At 38.0% G+C, this 23128-nt stretch overlaps 1 protein-coding gene across 1 annotated transcript in view; it reads right to left on the bottom strand.

Annotated features, from left to right (window-relative positions):
- The window catches only part of ABCA12 (ATP binding cassette subfamily A member 12), a 169646-nt gene that overhangs the window by 104514 nt on the left and 42004 nt on the right, over window positions 1-23128 (bottom strand). The window contains exons 3-4 of the mRNA XM_064585792.1: window positions 9995-10148; window positions 1052-1143 (exon numbers count right to left, since the gene is read on the bottom strand). Of these exons, the coding sequence (XP_064441862.1) occupies window positions 1052-1143; window positions 9995-10148 (246 nt within the window). The remainder of the gene's footprint in view (window positions 1-1051; window positions 1144-9994; window positions 10149-23128) is intronic.

A 23128-nucleotide genomic window follows, 5' to 3' on the forward strand; every position in this document is an offset into this window, starting at 1 on the left:
TCCTGCTGTTTTGAGAGTTTATTCCCAATTTATGTCTTCTAACGAGTGTCTCATGACTATCTGCATCAGAATTACTTGGTGTAAGGCTCAGGCAGCTCAGCGGGAAGGTTTTCTGAACACTAAAGTGTGAAGTGCCCCTGGCCTGGCTGTGAAGGAAGCACACAGTCCCACTGAGAGACTGGGATACTGAGCACTGAGGGGGAGGAAGGAGGGTACAGTGGAAAGAGTCCCAGCTTGGCTGCTGGTCTAGAACCAGGTCTATGGTAAGCACACACAGGGCATGTGGCTTTGTTGGGCTTCAGGGTCCTCCTTTGTAAAATGAGAAGTTTGGGCAAATTTCTGAGATTACATCCAATAACTTTTTTCTTTTTTTAAAATTGAAGTACAATTAACACACAGCATTATATTAGTTGCAGGTATACAATATGGTGATGCAACAATTCTATACATTACTCAGTGCTCATCAGGATGAGTGAACCCCTTTATTTATTTCACCCCACCCGCCCCACTCACCTCCCCTCTGGCAACCACCAGTTTGTTCTCTGTATTCAAGAATCTGTTTTTTAGTTTCCCTTTTCCCCTTGTTTGTTCATTTATTTTGTTTCTTAAATTCTTAAATCATATGGTATTTGTCTTTCTCTGACTTATTTCACTTAATGTTATACCTTTTAGGTTCATCCATATTGTTGCAAATGGTAATTTTTTTTATCACTGGGCTTTCTAACCATCCCAGCATCATCTAATCGCAGATGACTGGAGTCCCTAGCCAATTCTGGGAAAGTGTGTGATTCTCAACATCATATTTTGTACCATCTAGGCTTTTGCTCCTAGAAAGTATTTTAGTAAGAACTTAATTTCCAATTATTCTCAAGAACTTTGCATAATTGCTCTGCCACACTCAGGCTACATTAAGGAACATTTAGATCTCTTGGGAATATTCTAGGCATTCTATCTCTGTTTGAAAAATTAAAAGCATAACCCTTTCAAAGACTTGACCTTGCTGGCTGTTCCAAGAGGCCTGCTCTAAACTCGAGAGAAGAGAATGGCTTACCTGGTGATGTGTGCCTTCCTTTTGGAACTTTGGTGCTCTGGAGTGATAAATTGCTGTCCTTCTCCAGGTTGGATGACTTTCTCAGAATTTCACTAGTGAAGAAAAAGCAAGAACTCTATAGCTGCACCCACATTAATTTCAGTTAGTTACAGCAATGTATTATGTGGCAGATTCCAGGGCTCTCTGAGGACTTTCAAATTTTTAATATACTTTCTAGGATCATAATGGAAGAACTCACCTAACCATACACCAGTGAATATATAAGATCTCCTACAAGGTAAATTTTTATTCAGAGAAAGTGGCCTAGATGAGGTTTAAAATAGTTATTTTTACTTTAATTTTATAAAAAGGACATTATTTTAAAAAGACATAAGAGCTAAATATTGAAAGTAATATGAGACACACACATATATATAATATATGTAGAATATATATATTCTTTTATTTTTTATTTTTTATATATATATATTCTTTTAAAAAGAAGATGGATCTCAAACAGATAAGAGCCCAAGAGTGCTTCCGGGACTGAAACAAAGGTACGTTTATTTGTCAACCTTGAAAGAAAAACAAGTTTTATATGCTAAATTATAGATGGCATTTTGAGGACTATCAAAACTGAATACTTATAAGACAGATTCAAGGAAGAAAGGAAAGAACACACATTTATTGAGTATCCAGTCTGTGCCAAGTTCTGTGGCTGTTGTCATTATAGGTGGCACCAGGTGTTAAAGGAATGTATAATGATGTAAGTAGATCTTTTATTGTACTGAATGTATCAATGTGGTAATAATAGCATTGTGGTGCCAGGAATCTCCATACATTGTGATCACACTAGCTTTTGGAAGAAAACATTATTGGACCTTTAGTAACCTTCTTTTGAAAAACTCACTGCCTGTTTAGTTGATTATCAAAATGGAGATAATCATATTTTCTTGAAAACCTGATATACTTAAAGTAAGTGCCTAAAATAAATGTATATATTTCAAGAGTGAAATCAGTTCAGATGCCTGGATGTGAACACTTTTTGGAATTCCTAAAAGTTGGTGAATTTCATGTAGTTGTTTATAAAAGAGCTTATGTAAGGTATATAAGGATGGATATAAAAATATAATAGTGAAAAGCAAGAAGTTCTACTCACTGCTGTGGTTCAATTTAACCTCCTTTTTAGAAGTAAGAAATGAATCATGGTTCCAGGGTACTTTGTGATTTATAATTGGGATTTTTTTTTTTTTTAGTGTGTCCTTTTAGTAAAAATGACAAGAAGAGGTGATATTTGTTTTCATTCCCTAGTGTTTTTCCAATATTCTCTATAAAATGTACTGGTTGCTCTAAAAGTTCTGCATTCTTAATGTATATTTGAATTATTCATGACCATGACTGTATTCCCCTAAATTTTTTTACATTCCTTATGCTGACTGTTTGGATGGGAAAACTGCTTAGATAAAAATAAGAACTGACCTGTACATTTTCCCTTCTCTCAACAGAAGTTTTAGAAAGTTTGAGAAAGTCGGGTTCACTTTTCTTTTTCTCAACATTTTTTTTTTAGTTAGGCTTGAAATACTATAAGGAAGTCTACTGAATATCAACACATTTTAAAAATAAAGGGGAAAACTGCCTTCATAAAAATTTTAAGGAATAGGGACAGCAACAAAAACCAAAGGGAGAATGACAAAGATCAACATGAGCAAAGAAGCAAGAGAAAACAGAGACTAAATAATATATGGGAGTAGGAGAGAAAAATAGAAGAAGTAATAGGAAACTAAGAAAATATAAGTTTAGAGAAGCAAAAGCTGCATACTAGACAGAAGACATCTTGCCCATCTTCCCACATTCAGAGAAGCACCCTAAAACTATTCTTTCAAATATTCTTTAAAGACCAAAGAAAGACAAGCTCCTCCCTTTCCCAGCAAGCCGCTGGCTCAGCAGGTCTGAATTTGCTCAACTGTAAAATGGCTGCTTCCAGATAAGCAACTATGGAGGCCTCTCTTCTAATAGGACCTGTCCTTGACCAGGAAGTACCCATGGTTACATTGTCACTCATGCATACATATTATTGGAGTGGGGAGATGATCCCTCTCCTTGTATGTAGCCTTGCTGTGTGCCTTTTTGTTGGGGTGAGAGATCAAAATATCAAGTGGGCTTTGTGGTTCAACTGCTTACAAATTCCCCCCAGTTTTATTTTGCATTTGCAAAATGTGGTATGATGGCATGTGTCCACTGTCACTGCACGACAAAAATTATTGCCTCTAAACTCTTAATATGGAAATTACAGAATAAATGTACAAGAGAGCACTGTGGGTAAAAAGATGAATTAAGGTTATATATTGAAATGCAGTTTACTTCCCCCAAGCAAAGGTAATTAATTTTTTTAAGTCCTTATTAAATTACTAATGCAGGGCAGGAAGGTAGCCAGTACTACTGAGTTAATGGTAATCTCTGAACTTTCTCATTAGCATGACCACACTTATAGACAGAGCACTACATGCTTCTTGGAATGACAGGTGAGAAACAGTACTCTTTCCATGATTTCAGACAATTTAAGCACTCAGTACATACTTATTTCATACCGTTTTTTAGTGCATTGTGTTTGTTTGTGTACCTATTCCTGCCACTTCTCCATTTTAGGCAGTGATATCTTTGGAAGTAGGCACCATGTGTCATTCATCTTCTTATTCCAAACACCTAGCACAGTTTTAGACCATAAGATCAGATGGCTAATTAAATAAAAAGAGACAGTAATGCTGGGGTGTGGCAGAAAGTGCTCTGGCATTAGAAGATACCTTTGGAATCCCCGCTCTGCCACTTCCTAAAACACCTCAGTCATTGCCTTCCTCATCTGCAAACTAGGAATGATAGATCTACCTTGCAAGAGCTGTGAGTGCTACCATTCAGGATGTGCTCATCCAGTGCCTGCCTGGGCCCTGTCATTGTAGGCACTCACCAATACGAACTGTCAAAAAATGATGGCACAGACACAGCCTTTAGGTTGGAGCTCAAGTCCCGTTCTTATGCATCTGTGCTCCAGATATAGTCCCTCTGGAATACTAGAAACTGCAAGATCTCTGGACACCAAATGGATGTACCCTTATTATTCACAGATCTGGACCTGTAAGCATTGGCTAGTGAGGTAGGACAAGGCAAAGGATCTCACCCAGGGTTTTGTGGGTTTTGTAATCCCTTCTTCATTTTATTACTTATTTATAAGTATACTTATAAAAGGAGTTTTCCATTTGTAGTGATGATCAGTTTTCCCCTTCTCAAGCTGTAAAATTCTTCAGAAAAGACTACAGTGTACTGCACTGGCAGATGGGAGGATGCCTAGCACATGGCAAGCATTGAATACTAGATAATAAGGAATATCATTTGGAAGAACAGATAGCTAAGGATGCATATTTTTTTTAATAGCTTAGCCTGTCCTCCATTGCTGCATATCTATTTCTGCAACGGTCCTTACAGAGAAAACACCCAGGAATGGCATGGCAGACAATAATGTATAATCATGCACTGTACCTACCATATTCATTGATTAACTCGCCAACATTTATTAAATTCTCACTATATATAACACAATGGAATAGTCAAGTAAGGAGTTGAGATTATAATACACTAATAATAATAGCTAAGTAAGAACATGCACAGGGGACAATGAGAACACATGACAGGGGCTGCTAAATCAGAGATCTAATTTGTGTTTCTGAAAGAGCAAGATTCTAGAATCACAACCTTAATTCAAAGCTCTTGCTACCTTAAACATTTTCCTTCATCTTTTCACTAGATGAGTGGTTCTCAACTGGGGGCAATTTTGGCCCCTCCTCCCAGCAGACATTTGGCAATGACTGGAGATGTATTTTTTGCTTGTCACAACTAGGGGGAGTGCAGTGTTACTGTCCTCTAAGGGGTAAAGGACAGGGATGCTGCTGACCATCCTACAATGCAGAGCACAACAAAGAATTATCTGGCCCCAAGTAGCAATAGTGCTGACGTTGAGAAACCCTGCAATAGGCTACTACAGATAAGTGAATTTATTCTGTGATGACTCATCCCCATTCCCACTCCCTAGGATGAACTCAGGAGTTTTAAAAATCTTATTCAAGGAGGGCATATGATGGAATGAGCACTGGGTATTATATAAGACCAATGAATCACAGACCTGTACCTCTGAAACCAATAATACATTATATGTTAATTAATTGAATTAAAATAAAAAAAATGTTAAAAAAAAATCCTTCCAATTTCTTAGAGGTTGTTTGAATGAGAGATACTGAAAAAAAAAATCCTATTCAAGAACTCCAAAAGCTCTGAGGAAGTCTCCGAGAATCTATCTCATACTGGATATTTCTGGGAAGAATATTAAAGCAAATGCAAAACTTAGAAGCCCCCTGAATCCAGCACACAGGCTCACATGAGTCCAGAAAATCCAACCCTCTAGGTGGGGCAAGAAAGTCTGAATTAAATTTCTAAGTGGCCCCTGGGATCAATCAACTACCTTTTATGGGACCCAGACATTTGTACAGTACCATGGAGATGTCTAAGGGATTCTCCTGTATGATTCTGAAGAAGTAGATTCTGCCTCAGTGGCATTTATAGGTCCCTATTTTGGAATGGAATTCAATAAAAGAAATAGCTCAGATTCAAATGTTAAATTTAAGATACTGGAAGGGAAACTAGGCCCAGAGTACATTTTACGTCTTCTCAGACATGTCTACCAACAGTAACATTTGTGAAATGTCACATTTATAGATATCATTATAATGGTAGAATTTATTCACTCATACTGGATGTCTCTCTATTTCCTGTGAGTGGGAAAGATTACCTGTGTAGGTGGTATCCATGTGTGCCATGGTAAATTTTGTCTATAAAAAGAATTGCTTTCAGGGAAGACACATATGGCAAGTCCTAGAAAGAAAATTCTGACATTCTTTTTTGCCTCTAAGTGTTAGTTAAACTTTTTATATATTCCCCCTTTTTCCCCAGAATAATTACACAGGTATATAGTGACTTTAACCCTTTATTTTTTACATGACTAAATGATTCTAAAATGGTTACAAAATGGTTATAAATTACTCTGAAGTTAATACAGCATGTGACTTATACATCCCCTGTCATCCTTATAGTCAAATGAGGACACACCTCTGTTCTACTTCCACTTACTTTACGTTCCCAATGATATCGTTAGGTCAGTTTCTAAACACAACCATAGTTTCCAGTACTAAACAAAAGCCTTGGCATTTTAAAATTATCCCTGGGGGCTCCTGGGTGGCTCAGTCAATTAAGCATCTGACTCTTGATTTCAGCTTGGGTCATGATCTCAGGGTTGGGAGATCGAGGCCCACATCGAGCTCTGCGCTTAGTGCTGAGTTTGCTTGTCCCTCTCCCTCTGCTCCTCCCTGCACTCGCACTCTCTCTCTCTCTCTCAAATAAATAAATAAATAAAATCTTTAAAAAATAAAAAAATAAAATTATCCCTGAATAACATACAGTTAGCTCTATTAAAAGTTCCGGCTAAGCCAATAGGAGCAGAGGTATGAGTTTGGAAACCACAGGTCATGGATGTGTGTTGGCATGACAGAGATAGGGGAGCAAATCCACAGAGGCAGTTCTCCTACGGGATTCTCAGGAATGCTGAACCACTTCTCCCAATAACGACCCTGTGAGCTCTGGAGGATGATTTTCAACTTTCACCAGCTGTGTGAATGATGGCCCAGCCAGGGCCTCCCACTGTTCTGATATATTCTTAGAGGCAGTGTAGAGGGAGGAAGGACCACAAGGGTAAGTCTTGTGATGTTGGATCATCAGTTGTACAAAGCAAGAAAACCCATAAATATAATGTTTCTTTTTCCAGACAGCTAGTTCGAGCTGATGCTGAGTATGGTGTTGGATTTTTATTTTAAAGCACCTCATCCTGAAGCTAATGCCTAAAGAAGTATGAATTTAATAACAGAAGGCTGGTACCGATGCAAAAACATCGAAACCCTTGGTGACTGGCCAGCAAGCAGAGGCAGCAGTGTGATCATGTCTTTAAGAAGAGCAGTCTATTAAAATAAACATGGTGAGCCTCTTTTGATGAGGCCAAAGATGGCATTTTCTTCCCTGCACTTACAAAACAGAAAAAGAAGACTGTTTTGTTTCTTAATAATCTTCCTTTACCAAAGGGAAGCAATTTAGTGGAACCGCTTACCCAGTAGCCATGCCCCAGTTTCACTGCATGGCCGTATAAACCATAAAAATTAATAGCATGGTGGAAAATATCATTAATGCAATTTTATTATAGTACATAATTTTCTAAATTAAGTTCTAATTACTTGATAGTTTAGAGAAAATACTGAATATACAGCAATATACAGTTTGAGCTAGACAAACTACCTGGTAGTTAGAATAAAACAGAAAAAGTGCACATGGTCATCTGCCCAGAGAATCATCAACGGAGGATAAAATAAAGCTGGACTTTGATTCTAGTTCCAAAACCAACTCAGTGGCTCATCTCAGGCAACTCTGTGAGTGTGGTTCTCTATGATGTCACACAGAAAAATACTCCTTTTGGGGACAGTACATTTGTAGTCTTAGATATTGTTAACAATTTCCCTCATTGTAACTTGGTTCTTCATGAAAAAGAAAGATATAAAGTTGACAGCCCCAGCTAGACCTGCAAACCAATTTGTTAATAAGAACATTAATATTTCCCATGTCTGTTCTAACCCTTGGTTCGTGAAATGTCTCTCTCAGGAACAACCCCTTCGTGAAGATCTACCTGATTACTCCACCTCACCTGAAAGCTCTCTGTGCTTTAAATATGGAAGGTGTCTTCCTTCAGTATCCTTCTGGTACTCTTCATTGTACTCTCTCCAGTTATGATGATTGGTTTAATATATTCCCTTTCCTATTAGAACATAGGCACAGATCATGCCTAATTCACCACTCGCATGGGGACACACAGACTATGAATTATGTTGAACAACCAAGATGTCATGCTTCCGTCTTAGCTCTACTCTGATTACACAAGAGGGCATAGGCTCCAGTTAGCTTTTGGTCCCCTTGCAGAGGTAATGCAGGTGTTAGTTAAGGTAATGCTTGTATATACTTAGAACATGCTGGTTTCATACATAATATGTCATGTCATCTCCCTGCTTAACACTTTCCAATGGTTTCTCATTATACTAAAAACAAAATGCAAATCCCTTCCCTTTTCCTATATGTTTGATTCTGCATGCTCTGTCTCCCGTGTTTCTGTTCAACATATTCCCTACCTCTAAGTATCATCTCTCACTACATTTTAGCAACATTAGCCAACTTTCTGTTTCTCTAAATGGTCAGGTTTATCACCCACCACCTGAGGATTATCTGCTGCTGCTTTGCCTGGAACACTCTCTTCCTATGCTGTGGGCTGGTCTCTTCCTGTCCTTGCTGATCTCTACTCAAATGCCACCTGCTGGCAGAGGCCTTCTCCTGCCACGCTATTGACTTCCTACCTTTCAACTTCTAGCCCATAGCCTGCTTTCTTTTCTGGCTAGCACTATTGTTATTATCAGTAATTATACTATTTATTTATTTGGTTGCTCATTTTTTTGCTTGCTTTTCCATTAGAATGCAAGTAACAAAAAAGTAGAGGATTTGTCTGATTCACTTCTGTGTCATAGTGCCTAGAACAGGGCCTGGCACACAGAAATTTCTCAGTCATTATTTCTTGAATACATTAACAAATTAACGAAGGAACACCAGAATGTTTTAAGTATTAAGACTCATTAACTTATTGAAACAACACAACCAATGTGAATTAGCAACTCAACAATTGTGTTTTCTGAACTACTGCCCATGACAATTATTGGTATGTTTCTATTTTATGCTAAACAGCTTACAGTTGCTCACTCTGAAAGTATCACCCATATTATTTGATAACCAAAATCATAATGATGTCACTAGAGAAATAGTGTTAAATGCCAAGGAAGTTAAATTAAATTTCAGGCTCAAATATCTCTGATTAGAGATAAATGTAATCTTTCCTTGAGAAACACTTAAAGAAAATCTCTAACCAGAATTATCTCATGGTCGACTCAGATAACAATACTGTTTTCAGTTCAGACGGGTGGGTTCCTGGGAGTCTCTTTAGGTTTAGAATCCCAGGACAGAAAATTGAGATTATAGTCATGTTGAAAATGGTCTAGATTATCTTTATTCTTAGCTGCCTCTCACACCATAAAATAGGACATCCATTAACCTCATTTAAAGGTTGTCATTTATTAAGTATACTTTCAATTATATTACTTTGATTTCTAGAACTTTATTTATTCATTTATTTTTTAAAAGATTTATTCAACTGAGAGAGAGAGACAGAGAGAGCATGAGTGGGGGGAGGGGCAGAGAGAGAAGGAGAGGGACAAGCAGACTCCCCGCTGAATGCGGAGCCAGATGCGGGGCTTGATTCCAGGACCCTGAGATCACAACCCAAGCAGAAGTCAGACGCTTAACCAACTAAGCCACCCAGGCACCTCGGATTTCTAGAACTTTAGTTTCCTTATTTGCATCTCCTGGTTTCTGTTACATCTGGAAGTACCACATAGAGTAATATAAATATGTCATGTTTCCAGGAGATAATGCCCCCTAACATTGCCCTATATCTGAAGCTTGTGATCAAGCTTAGGACAAAGTGACACTGACAATTTGAGGTGGAATAGAGAATCTCTGAGGGAAGTTAAGGAGGAATGCCTTGGCCACCCAGCTTAAAAAGCAAAGTTTGGGTAATCCATCTAAAATAGATCATGCTTACTCCCACATAAACATGGTAATTTCAATGTGTACCCAACTTGTTCATTCATATTTAGATCACCACATTTGCAGACATAGACAATAAAGTCTTATATCTAACCCAGGAGGGCTTCCTGAATATCTCATAAATAAACAAATTCTGATCTCTCAAATCAACTGAACACACTTGGGAAGTGCCCTTACCTGTCCTTAAATAGTGCATCATCAATTCCTTTCCTACGAAGCAGATCTTTTGGACCATAGGGTGTGTCTTTGCATTTAGAGTCTGTGTCACAGAGTAGGGTTTGCAGGAACGGGAAGAAGCCAGTACTAGGAAGATTTCGAGGTGCAAGGTAACCTGAAATTAAAAAACAAAATACAATAATTACATCACTATGGCATTTGCTTTGGAAGGGAAGGACGTGTAGTAACTCTGTTTTGTGAAACTACCTTCTGGATTATGACCATCTGGGTCCACTAATGTATCAAAAGATGTAAAAATGCCTGTTGCCCTACGAATTTCTTTTCCTGGAATTAGCTGCAAGAATGTCCGCTAGAGTGTTTTAAAAATAAATCACAGTATATCCATATCATAAAACACAATGCAGCTAATAAAAATGTTGTTAAATAATATAGAAAATGTTTATAATATCTTGCCAATTAAAATGAGTAGATCAGAAAACAGCATGACCAGAATAGTTACAATCTTTAAAAAAAAAAATGTATATTTAAAAACCTGGAACAGGGGCACCTGGGTTGGCTCAGTCAGTTAAGCGTCTGCCTTCGGCTCCGGTCATGATCTCAGCGTCCTGGGATCGAGCCCTGCATCAGGCCCCCTGCTAAGTGGGGAGCCTGCTTCTCTCTCTCCTCCCTGCTCATGTTCTGTCTCGCTATCTCTCTCTCTCAAAACAAAACAAAACAAAAAACCTGGAGGGATTTCCTCAGAGGTATATTTCGCATGATTTTTATTTATTTTTGTTTAACTATATAGTAACTATTTTTTCCCACAATGTACATGTCTTCTTTTGTTATCAAAGTCATTATAAATGCAGCCAATCTTCCAGATACCAGGAAGTATTTCTGGTCTCCTCAAAATTTAACATAACATAAATAGGATTAATTATCCTATACACACAATATTTTTTCCTATTTAAAAACCAATAATAATGGAATAAATAAATTCTCCCAATTAAGATCACAGAAAACAAGAACTGTAAGAGTAAAGGGTTTCGTAACTTCACTCTAACATTTGCTTTATAAAATATGATGATGGTATATACGTGTCAAGAAATAGGCAAACTGTAAAGCACAAACCTTTTTGCAATTAGGTCTAATATTAAAACACTAGGTTCCTCTTTTGGGGAGTATATGGAGACAATGAACTTTCAAAAAAGGTAGGTTTAGAAACTAAGAATAATCCCAAACTGAAAATTAAAAAGCAAAACCTTAAATTCTTCATGAATCTGTCAAAAAGGGTGTCAGTACAAGTCTGTTTTCATTATAAAAAGAAAGAGGAAAGGTTAAAAAAAAAGAAAATAGTAAGAGCAACACAGTTAAGTAAGCATTAATATATTAGCAGAGCAAATAATAGATAGAAATTTGATCTAAGTAACTTAAATACAGCTCTACATACAGAAAATTGGAAATAAAAGGGAGGGGGCGATAAGAAAGTTGGCCAGAAGTAAAGAGGAAAAAAAGGAGAGAGGTTGGAAGATGGTGTACTGTTGACTTTGAAGATGGAGGAAGGAGCCAAAAGCCAAGGAAAGCAGGCCACCTCTAGATGCTAGAAAAGGCAAGGACACAAATTCTCCTAAAGCCTCCAGAAGAAATGTAGCCCTGCTGACACCTTAATTTTTAACCCACTAAGACTAAATTTTAGACTTCTCATCTCCAGAACTATAAAATAATAAGTTGGTGGGTTTTTTTTTAATTGAAGTATAGTTGACATATAATATTAGATTAGATTCAGGTATACAATATAGTCATTTGACATTTATATACATTATGAAATGATCACCACAGTAAGTCTAGTTACCATCTGTCACCTTACAAAGTTGTTATAATATTACTGACTATATTCCCCTATACTGTACTTTCCATCCCCATGACTTATATATTTTATAACTGGAAGTTCGTACCTCTTGATCCCCTTCACCTATTTCACCCATCTCCCAACCCCACTTCCGGTAAGTTGGTGGTGTTTTTAAGCCACTAAGTCTGTGGTAATTTGCTATAGTAGCCATAGGAAACTAATACATGAAATAAGACTGGTATGAATTAAAGTTCTGGAAATTCAGAAGAAATTGAAAAAACCTTAAATCCACCAAACTTCACCACTACCTTCTAAGCTGTATCCCTATCTGACACCAGAAAGACCAGCATCTCTCCTAACATTAAACCCAGTGAAAACTTCACTGGGAAGTGGACCTTCACTGTTTTCACTGTAGTGCAATTTCCTGAATGAACTGGAGAGTAGCAGTCAAATTGCCCATTAACTTTTTACATCACCTGTCTATCAAAATTCTGCCACAATGGACTGCATACAGCAAGACCTTTACAATTCTGCAGTGAAATTTCACCACTAATGGTGATCTACCCTACTACATAGATCCCAACTGCAGCTGCTCCCCCAGAGTGTGGGTCTGCCAATGGTCTTATTCCTATTTGACTTCAAAAACATGCAGTGGGTCCTTTGAATGGAAAGCTGATAGTAGGGCAACAGAAGCAGATGACTCCTTTGCTTATTCCATTTATCAAGGTGATGGTATGGCTGAGCCAGGCAGTGCTGAGAACAGCTCGCGAGAAGCCATATCCAACAGGAAGAGAAGGAAAAAAAAGGGAAAAGACATCATAGGAAGAATATCTGAAAAGAGGTGGCACATGACATCCAATTTTAGTTTCTCTGGCATTGATTATAACTTTCAAATTATTAAGAGAGGAATTTGGAGGCATTTAAACCCACAAGATTCCTCACTGTGATTACGATAGATAAGCCTACTTTATAGGAAAATTCATCACAGGGTTGCTTTAAAACCTTTTTAAAAGTCCTACAATGTTCAAAGTACAGACAGTTCATGCTTCACATGGATTTTCTGACAACTAATAATTAACCTGTTACAATGGGTTCATTCAAATGAGGAATTGGTTTGGGTGTGTACATGTTATAGTAAACACAGTGCCATGCACAGCCTGGACTGCCTCCATTATTTATCTTACCATCACCTTTTAACTAAGAACCATACACTCATTAAGATAAGGAAGTCTGTTGCAACAACAATCACTGATTTATTAAGCATGCACTTATTCACCATAGTATGGTAGGCATGTGACATACATTTATGTCACATTCTTCTTTGATATCCATAATATAGTTTCTCATACATAGCAACTTTTCACACAATCTGGAGATCCTCTAGAACTAACAAGTCAGAATTAAATATAATTCAACTTTATTTAGTGGTCTTCTTGTGGGGAAAAATGGAATTTTTTCCCCCATCTTCTGCCCATCTCAGTTACGTGTGTGCCAGGAAGTAACCACTCAGAGCAATGGTGGAATCAAACCATGACACGTTTTAAAGAGCTGCTAATTCTAAGTTGAACTCATTCTATTCTGAAGGTGTCTCTGGCACTCTCAGGTTCCAAAATCATGTTTCTCTTTATATCCGTAAACGCTAGGATGCAGGAAAAAGAGAAACATTTCTCTGTCCCTCACAGGACTGCCGTGCAGCAAGCATGGAGCATGCCAAGTTAGAGCTAAAAATTGGTTGCCCACATTCACAGCCAGAGCACAGATTTAAAGACACAGGTAGAAGAAGATCATAACTATGCAAGCCACAGCACTACTTGTAAGTAAAAAAACAAACAAACAAAAACAGATCTCGGGGGCTGGGATGGAGGGTAAAGGCAAGATCAATTCCTTGGTATCATGATTCCCAAAGGTCTTACACTCGGGACAACATTCATGACTACCTCCAGGAGAAACAGTATTGAAGAACTTGCAATTCCATGGGGAAATTGGAGCCAGAAGATTCTAGTATATTCTGAGAGGAAAGTGGGAGAGTAGTAAGCAAGATCCCAATTCACCTATGGTTTAGTTTCTCAGGGGCACCAAGCAGAGGCCGTGAAGTGGTCTGAGCTACCACCCATGGGTGGGGAGAGGTTATTCTCATAAAATGGATACACAGTCAATATTACCTATATAATAGTAACTTTGACAGATTCCAACATTATTTCAGGGAGTTGAATCAAACTAAACTATAATACATTTTTAGGAAAAAAAACACCAATTAGCTAAGCTTTTAACTAAATCAGATTCAATTCTAATTGTTTTAAGAATGAAACCAACATTATAAAAAGATTCAGTTTAAGAATTTCAAAAAAAATACTCTGTAAAGAATTGTGATATCAACCTATATACATCTATGTTTACCTAAAAAAGAGGATCAGGCTTGGTTTTCTTTTCCCTTTCTTCACAAAATTCCTTACTCAGAACAGTATTTGTGTGACATAATGTAAAGATTTGAGCAGCGGTTCTCAAAGCACAGGTCCTAGACCAACAGTGTCAGTACCACCTGGGAACCTACTAGAAATAAAAATTTGAGATCCCACCCCACATCTATTTAGTCAGAAACTCTGGGGATGGGGTTCAGCAATCTTTATTTTTTTAAAGATTTTATTGATTTATTTGACACAGAGAGACAGAGAATACAAGCAGGGGGATTGGCAGGGAGAGGGAGAAGCAGGCTCCTGCTGAGCAGAGAGCCCAACGTGGGGCTCGATCCCAGGACCCTGGGATCATGACCTGAGCCGAAGGCAGATGCTTCTCCAACTGAGCCACCCAGGTGCCCCAGCAATCTTTATTTTAACACGCCCTCTAGGTAATTCTGATGCACACTAAAGTTTGCCAACAGCAGGATTAGACTACAAACTTTTGCAGGAGAGTCAGATAGTGATTATTTTTTAGCTGCGAGACTCAACTGTCCCCATCACAGTAACTAAAGTCCGTCAGTGTAGTATGGAAGCAGCCATAGATAGTGTGCATATTAATGGGTCTGACTGTATTCCAATAAAACTTGATTTACAAAAAAAGGCAACAGACTGGATTTGGGCCTACAGGCTCTAGTTTGCTGACTCCTGGGGGGATGACCTCTTACATTTGTCCCTCACCCTCTCCTGCCTTGCTCACTTATTTTCACATCTTCCCATGCTTCTTTTTCTCTTCCTTCATCTTACTTAATTTACTTAATATCCTTTAATATTCCCTTTCTTCTATTTCTCAATCTTTCATTCTTTCCTTTCCACTGACCACCCCCTCTTTTGACTCAATTTCCAATTCTTTTCTTTTCTCCTGCTATTCCCTTCACCAACTCCCGTATCTCTTTACTCAATGGTACAGCCAAGAATGCATATTTCCCCCAATATTTCCCTTTACTTCTTTTCCTTTTTCACCTTCACAGGATTTTTGCCCCTTCCATAATAAATTCAGGAGCACATTGCTCACTGGCACTATCCACAGAAGTGCTATTTTCTATTTACTGTATTATTAAAGAAAGAAATGCCACAGTCTTTTCAATAATGAAGCTGCTTCCATTTGACATCATTAGGCTTAGGGAGCATTCTTAGGCTACCTTGGTGACATTTGTAGATACTATAATAATGGTAGATATTGGAGAACTTCCACTGTGTTTCTTTGTGTTTTTCTCAAAGCTGGTCAGAACCCAACCTAGATGATATTTTGTGTTTCCAGGTGAAAGGAATTTGGTCTTTACCCCAGTAAAGAAATGAATGATGTATCTTGGAAGGAAATTCTGACTTTTTAAAATATGAAGTTATTCATTTGGGGTATTATAGTTTTCTTAACTTTTCAGATAAAGGGTTACATTAGTAGAATACATTATCAGGCTTTCTGATCAATTAAATGGTAAATCTCCTCATGAAACACCACAAGAATTTCTCATCATGACAAGAGTACAAAATGAGACAAGCGTATCTAGAAACATCACCTATAAACAAATAACCAAATAAGAATAATGAAAATATGAGAAAGGAAATTAATCTCAGAAGGATATTTGTAATAATGTATTAAAGTATTTTTATTCTTCTTGTAGTTTTTCAGCAAATTTCGTTCTCAATAACATCTTTAAAGACATAATTAAAAATATAAATGACATAAACCTAGTCTTTTAAATTACTTTATGGCATTATATCAGGAACCCAGAGGACTGTCCTTGTTCTTCAAACGTCCTTTCCATTTGGAGGAGAGACCTGATCCCTGAGGGGAGGTGTCCTGTTCCCTCACTCATCCTCAGGTAAACTCAAACACACTAGCTCTTCCTGATTCTACTCCCTCTGAATGAGAGCTTTTTTTAATTTTAATCTTTGTGGCCCAGAGAGACTTCAGTCTAGGGTTTAATACTGATATGACCTTGAATCTTCAGGTAAAGTCACTAGCTCAATAAAATTGCATTTTTTGAGAGACTAGATAAAGAATAAGCTACCTGAAAGAAAGAAAAATCCTTACATAGTTCTTAGCACAATGCTTGACACAGTGAGAGCAATTATTAACTATATGAATGAATGCATGAACGAATGAATGAACAAATCCCTGAAGGTCACAGGAAGACTGCATGACTTAGGACTTTAACATAATATCCATCTTTATCTTTACTATTTATAGGGCAAAATTTCAAATTTTATCCCATATTACCATTAAGTTCAATAGATAACAATGGATACAGTAAGTTCAATTGATAATAAGTACAATGGATACTATTGCATTATATTTATGTGCCTTATAAGAATGGATAAATCAGTATTGATAAAAACCAGTAATACTTATTATAGGCTATTTAGGTCTCAGTTTCTTTGAAAATCTAGTGAGTACACATTGACATCTATAATATCGACCACTGAAATTATTATCCAGAGAGAATCCATCCATCATCTATTCAGTGAATATTTACCGAACAGACACCATGTGTCTGGCCCTGAGTAAGGTACTAAGTAAGGGTCATCTTTCTGTTTTCTTTTCTTTTTTTTTTTTTTTTAAAGATTTCATTTATTTATTTGAGAGAGAGAGAATGAGAGAGCACATGAGAGGGGGGAGGGTCAGAGGGAGAAGCAGGCTCCCTGCTCCGCAGGGAGCCCAATGCGGGACTCGATCCCGGGACTCCAGGATCACGACCTGAGCCGAAGGCAATCGCCTAACCAACTGAGCCACCCAGGCGCCCATCTGTTTTCTTTTAAATAAGAAATATTTCATTTAAACATTTTAAAAATGTATCTCTAGGTTATGTGTTTGTGTGTGTGTGAGAGAGAGAGAGACAGAGAAAGACCACCTATTTGCAAAGCTCATCACACTTTCATTATATAAAATGCATATAGAAGTCATTTGTTTTCCTAAATTGTCAGAAATATTATGTATATAAATAGCATATGTTTGAAAATAAATAGCAAAACATTGGTAAGATAAAAAACTTCCTGTTTTTTTGGAGGAATTAAACAATGTTCATTTCATACAAGCCCCATGACAGTCCTATAGGACAGGCAGGGCAAGCATGATGCCCATTTTGCAGATAACCTCAGAGAGATCAAGCAATTTGCTTAAGGTCACATGAAAAGTTAAGTGCCAGAAATGGATCCAGAACTACATGATATACAACAATAATGAAAACAACATTCTGTTCAGCTAAGTTTTAGAATATCTTGGAGTGAGAAGACTGAGAATTTGAAAAACAGGTACCACTTCCGGTTTTGATGCTGATTCATTAAATCACCAGGAGTAAATTAACCTCCCCATGTCTCTATTTCCACATCTACCTAATGGAGGATAATGAGCTTTGCCACCTCACAGGGCACAGGCAAGATTAATCAGATAACTTGGGTAAGGCACTGTGAAGACTGGGGAGGGAAGGCCGCGTGGAATCCAGAGTTCCCACTGCTCATCAGACTGCTGTTGCATCATGTGTGTAATTTACCACAGTGAGCAGAGCTGTGCTGCTCCACCTGGTCTCCCATCTCCCAATGAATGCTTAGGAGTATTGCATGATGTGTTTCTCTCCCTAGTAATTCATAATATGTACCTATATCACCTCGTACAGTACTTCAATTACTGCGCGCTCAGTGGGTGGGGCACCATGATACATTCTTCCTAATTCTCCCCAGGCAAGTCTTGCTCCATCATACAGGTGCTTTTCCAAGTTTAAATCCTTTGGCAAAAACGTAGACTGTTTCTGGCAGTGAGAGCTGTGGCAAGATGCTTAATCCTTTCAGCAGTGAGTAAGAAGGTCCTATACTCAAAAGGTTGGCATCTTTCTATGCCGCAGAGACCAAGAACAAACCTTGGGTCATTTGAGATGGTGTCCCACATGCTGGGATCTTCCCCACATTTTTCAGAGTTGTCTCCCAGTACCACAACCAACAGGTTTTGAAATGTACAAAAAGTATCCTGGGGAAGATAATTTGGGGACTCTGGCTACAAAATTGCAGGTGCTATAGGAGGTGCGAAAAGATTCTTGCCTTTGGCTTATTACTATTATTATTTTTTAAGATAAAGGGATGAGGCAGTTTAGACTCGGGACCTTGCTATCTCTTTGGATGTTACCTCTTTGATCCTAAAGTACACACTCAAACTGATGGTCAGCCCAAAGGGCTCCATAACTCATCTTTCTTAGTTTCCAGAAGAGATGTGCCTCCTTCCTTTCTGAAGGTTAAGGAGACCCTGTTGGGTGATGGGTTCCAAAGATCGTGGCTTAGTTTATTTAAATTGTAAACAAAATTATTTGATTCAAGGCTAGGAGACGTAATTGTAATACATACATGCCAGATAATAAACTCCCACATGGAATGAATCTGAAGTTTAAAAATACTAATACTATTTTTTTTAAAGATTTTATTTATTTATTTGAGAGAGAGAATGAGATAGAGAGAGCATGAGAGGGGGGAGGGTCATAGGGAGAAGCAGACCCCCCGCTGAGCAGGGAGCCCGATGTGGGACTCGATCCCAGAACTCCAGGATCATGACCTGAGCCGAAGGCAGTCGCTTAACCAACTGAGCCACCCAGGCACCCAAAAAATACTAATACTATTAAAAATACTTGCATTTGGCAAGGAATCTTGAGTTCTATGGCTCTTCTCGGGTGAGTGGGGTCCATTTGTCTTCTTAGACAGGACTAATAGTAACCAACTGAAGCTTGTCTTTCAGTAGCAAAGATTCACAATTGCATTTTTAAAAATCTTCCTTGCCATGGCCATTTGTAAACAGAATCTTGGCAACTGTTTTATTTCCTTCCAAATCTAATGTTAAAAGAAAAATGAACCCTAGATCCTTGTTCCATTGTAGAACATTCCTCCTATAAAACTTAGTCTCCTAATTCTTCTTAGATATGGCTACCCAAGAAAGTTCCCCATAGCCTTTGGGCAGGGCTGATCTGAAGCTGGATCCACATGGGTGTATGGCTGGCTTGATTGCTAACATCAAGAAGACCTGGTGCCAGTGGGTTGAGAGCCACTGTGCTGCACCCCGTCAGCCCCAGACTCCCCTGAGACACTGCCCCCTTCCACAGATCCAGCGACACCTGTTAGCACCAAGTAAAGGGTGGAGGTACTTCCTCCCATGTGGCCGCATCCCTTGGGATTCGTCAGAGAAGTGCTGCACTAATTATTACCCACAGTGGTAACACTCAGCCGTCCAGGGAGTTAACTCAAAACCTGCACAGGGCTGGGGAGGGTGGGGAGGTGGAGGGGGGAATGAACGGAAGAACTGAGTCTTCTCCCACCACGGTGGTGGTCTTCAATGGGATGTTGCGGTTGGGGCAGTAGGGGACGGGTGGGGGAGCATAAGCATGTTCATAAACCAGGCTCTGGGGCCAAATAAGTTTAGGAAACTAACCCCATCTCCTGTTCTGGGAAAGCCAGAATACATTTGCATATTAAAGATTCTGAGAAGTTTTTCTGTAAAAAACCTGAATACCTTTAGTTAATTCCACATTTCCACAAATGTGAGTACAGAATATTAATTTTTTTTCTTTTTCTTCCTGTTTTTATTTAAGATTCCTGGGAATGAATATTCCATGGGGCACACTTTGGAAAACAGTGCCTTTACCCATGATCTCACATATTCCCAACTGAAAAGGAATCTGGAACTAGAAATTTATTTATTTTTTTCCCCCCAGGAGGGAACTTTTAACATAAGGAAATATCTTGGCTTTGAGCGTTGATGTACTAGAACTTACTTGTAAACTGCCACCTCACTAACTTGGCTTAAATACAGTAGTTCAACAAGCACCTTAATGTTTATTTGTGAAAGTCCATTACAACTGTACATGACTATTTGTGGGAGTCTTTTAGCAAAACTTGTCTAAGACATTGCTTGGGAAAGGAAATTTCATTCCAGAAGGATCTGGGGAAGCTTATAAAAGTACACAGTCTATAATGGGAAAAAATAAGGTAATGAAGAAATCATAATGAGAGCAAACAAGCATAGGAAAGAATAAAGCCAGCACAATAATTCGTGCCAAAGGTATGTTTGTTATTGGAGGTTGGCTGCAAATTTGAATCTGAGTGTCCAAAAGAACTACAGAAATAATCATTTAGATTGCTCCCCAAATAAAATAGAACTAAATAAACATATTAGGGGAGGTACAGCTTTTCCTATACTGAGAGAAATCATGACTTTTAGGCACCAAGAACTTCAATGGGTTTTAGTGTATTTGCTTTCACCCAGAAAAGGAGCACCAGTGAAAGTGACTCACCATCCCAGTGACCCATCCCTAACGGGTCTTGTCCCGAAGTTGTTCGGGAGTTAGCCAGAAAAGTGTCCCCTTCAACTTGTTTCCCAAATATTTGCCTTTCTGGGGTCTGGGCTAAGTTATGAGTCATTGCCAGGAACTACATATTGGCAGAAATTTTAGGAATTACTCTAGTGAGTGAAGCATCAGGCAGGAGCAAGAGTTAAAAAAGTATCCTTCTAACCCTAGCTTTGCAAATGATTTATTATGCAACCATGACCCTCTACCTTGAGTCATTTCCTCACTTATGCAGGAAACATAAATCTGGACTACCCATCCATCACAACTATTACAAGTAGAAGAATCTCCTGTAAAAGGAGATTAGCCATGCTGAAGTATTAAGCACTTAACATAAGATGAAAATTATGTTTGGAAATTAAAATGTGATCTCAGTAACCCATTAAGAGTAATGATATGGAGAAAAGAATTTCAGTAATTATCTCTATAAAAGTACGTTACTAACAACTATTTTTTTTCATTCAGAAATCTGACTCAGTTATCACAGAGAATTATATGTGTTATAGTGTAAAAATAAAAGCCAGTGAAGTACATTCCCAGGATCATTGCGCAGAAAAAAAGAAAGTCCCATAAACACAGAAGCCTAGTAATGTCTCTAATTCAACAGATGGTCTATTCACTTGGGAAGAAAAGGGTCTGGTTTCGGATCCTATCGCTTCTTAACAGTTTGTGTAATATTTATGTCTTTGGTATTCATATTCTGTCTATTTGCAAATGATACGTATGACAACTTGCCAGTGGAAAATATATGTCACAACCTTTTCTTTCAAGCAGCACTGCTGACAGGTAGCAACCTCATCTTCTTGTCAGCCCTGACTTTCTCCTAAACCAAAGATCCTCTTACCAAGACCTCTGCCAATCATAAAGAGACAATTTAAGTGACCTATGGCTTGCTGTGTGACCACAACATATTACAGGCCTTCTCTCTCCTACGTAGAATCGCTTTTCATCAAATCACTTTTCATCATTAGGAAAAAAGAAAGAAAGCAGAGAAAAATCCCCACGGGGCATTTTCCTAAATTGTAGAGAAAAAAAAATGCTAACATGGCAATTAGTATTTTCTGGTTTTTTTTTTCTAAGAAAAAAGTTCTTTTTTCCTAAAAAGGAAATAATTCCGAAAAATACAAATAGAAACCTCAAGATTCCATTTGCCTATCAGATTGGCAAAAGTTTAAAAAGTCTGACCATACCAAGTGTTGGTGAGGATATACAACAGTGGGAATTCTCATCCCATGGTGGGAAAAAAGTAAATTAGTTAAAGTCACCATGGAGTGCATTTGACCACACTGAACAAAGTCTAAAATATACATAGCTGTAGGTATATACCCCAGAGACATGTGCACACATGCACCAAGAGACGTATTTAAAACATCCATCACAATACTATTGGAAATAATTGAAAAAATAACCTAGGTGCTCATCAAAAGACCACGGATAGATTGTGATATATCTATGCATGGAATACGTGGTCAAAATGAATTTACTAAAGCTACATAAATCAATGGAGATAAACATACAAAATGCCATGCTGAGCAATAACATAGTGTTCAGTCTAAAAAGCATGGTGCAAAAAGATGCTAGGTTGGGGTGCCATTTCTATAAAGTTTAAAAACCTGTGGTCATAGGGTACAAACCTCCAGTTATAAGATAAATAAGTCTGGGCACTTAATATATATCATGGTGACTATGGTTAACAATACTGTACTATATATTTGAAAGTTGCTAAGTGAGTGGATCTTAAAAGGTCTCAACTCAGTGATGGGCAATAAGGAGGGCATGTGATGTGATGAGCACTGGGTGTTATACCCAGTATTGGTAACCTTGTGAAGTAATGGATGTTAACTAAACTTATTGTGATCATTTCACAATACATACACGTATCAAATCGTTATGCTGTACATCTGAAACTAATATGCAATGTGTCAACTATATTTCAATAAAGCTGGAAAAAAAACCTTACAGTTATACTAGAAGACATATAAAATAAAAGGGAAAGAAGACAAAGAACACTTGATATACTACACAGCAACAAAATTATCAAGGACACCCTTCAGCAAAGAATCATAGAATTATCCCTGGTTCCTTTCCTCACGGCCCCCATTTCAGAACAAAGCTCTGCTTCCTAGACCCTTCTCAGTTGTCACCCAAAGTCCAACTGCTATGAAAGGTTCCTTCTAGCACCATCTTACCGAGACACCCTATGGTTCCTCACGATGGGCACTCCTTCCTAGCTGCAAGGAGAAATAAATACAACTTATTCGACGATGACAACAATAAAGTTAAATAAAACCAGAAACCACAGAATTTTTAATAAAACCTGCAAAGTAATATTATGTTATATAGTTAGGTATATAAATATATAATAAAAAATATAAAACAAGCATGGGAACGCTATACACCAAATAAAATGATAATGACATCTTTCAGGAAGGGAGGGAGGGATGCAGACAGGCAGGAGAGAAATTAATCTGAGTGGTTTACACAGGGGCTTCAACGGTACCTTAATGTTGCATTTCTTTTAAACAAATGATTC

This window comes from Mirounga angustirostris, unplaced genomic scaffold, assembly GCF_029215605.1.
Source record: "Mirounga angustirostris isolate CCGP_5_RB_7025 unplaced genomic scaffold, mMirAng1.0.hap1 SCAF_3, whole genome shotgun sequence".
NCBI classification, from domain to species: Eukaryota; Metazoa; Chordata; class Mammalia; order Carnivora; family Phocidae; genus Mirounga; species Mirounga angustirostris.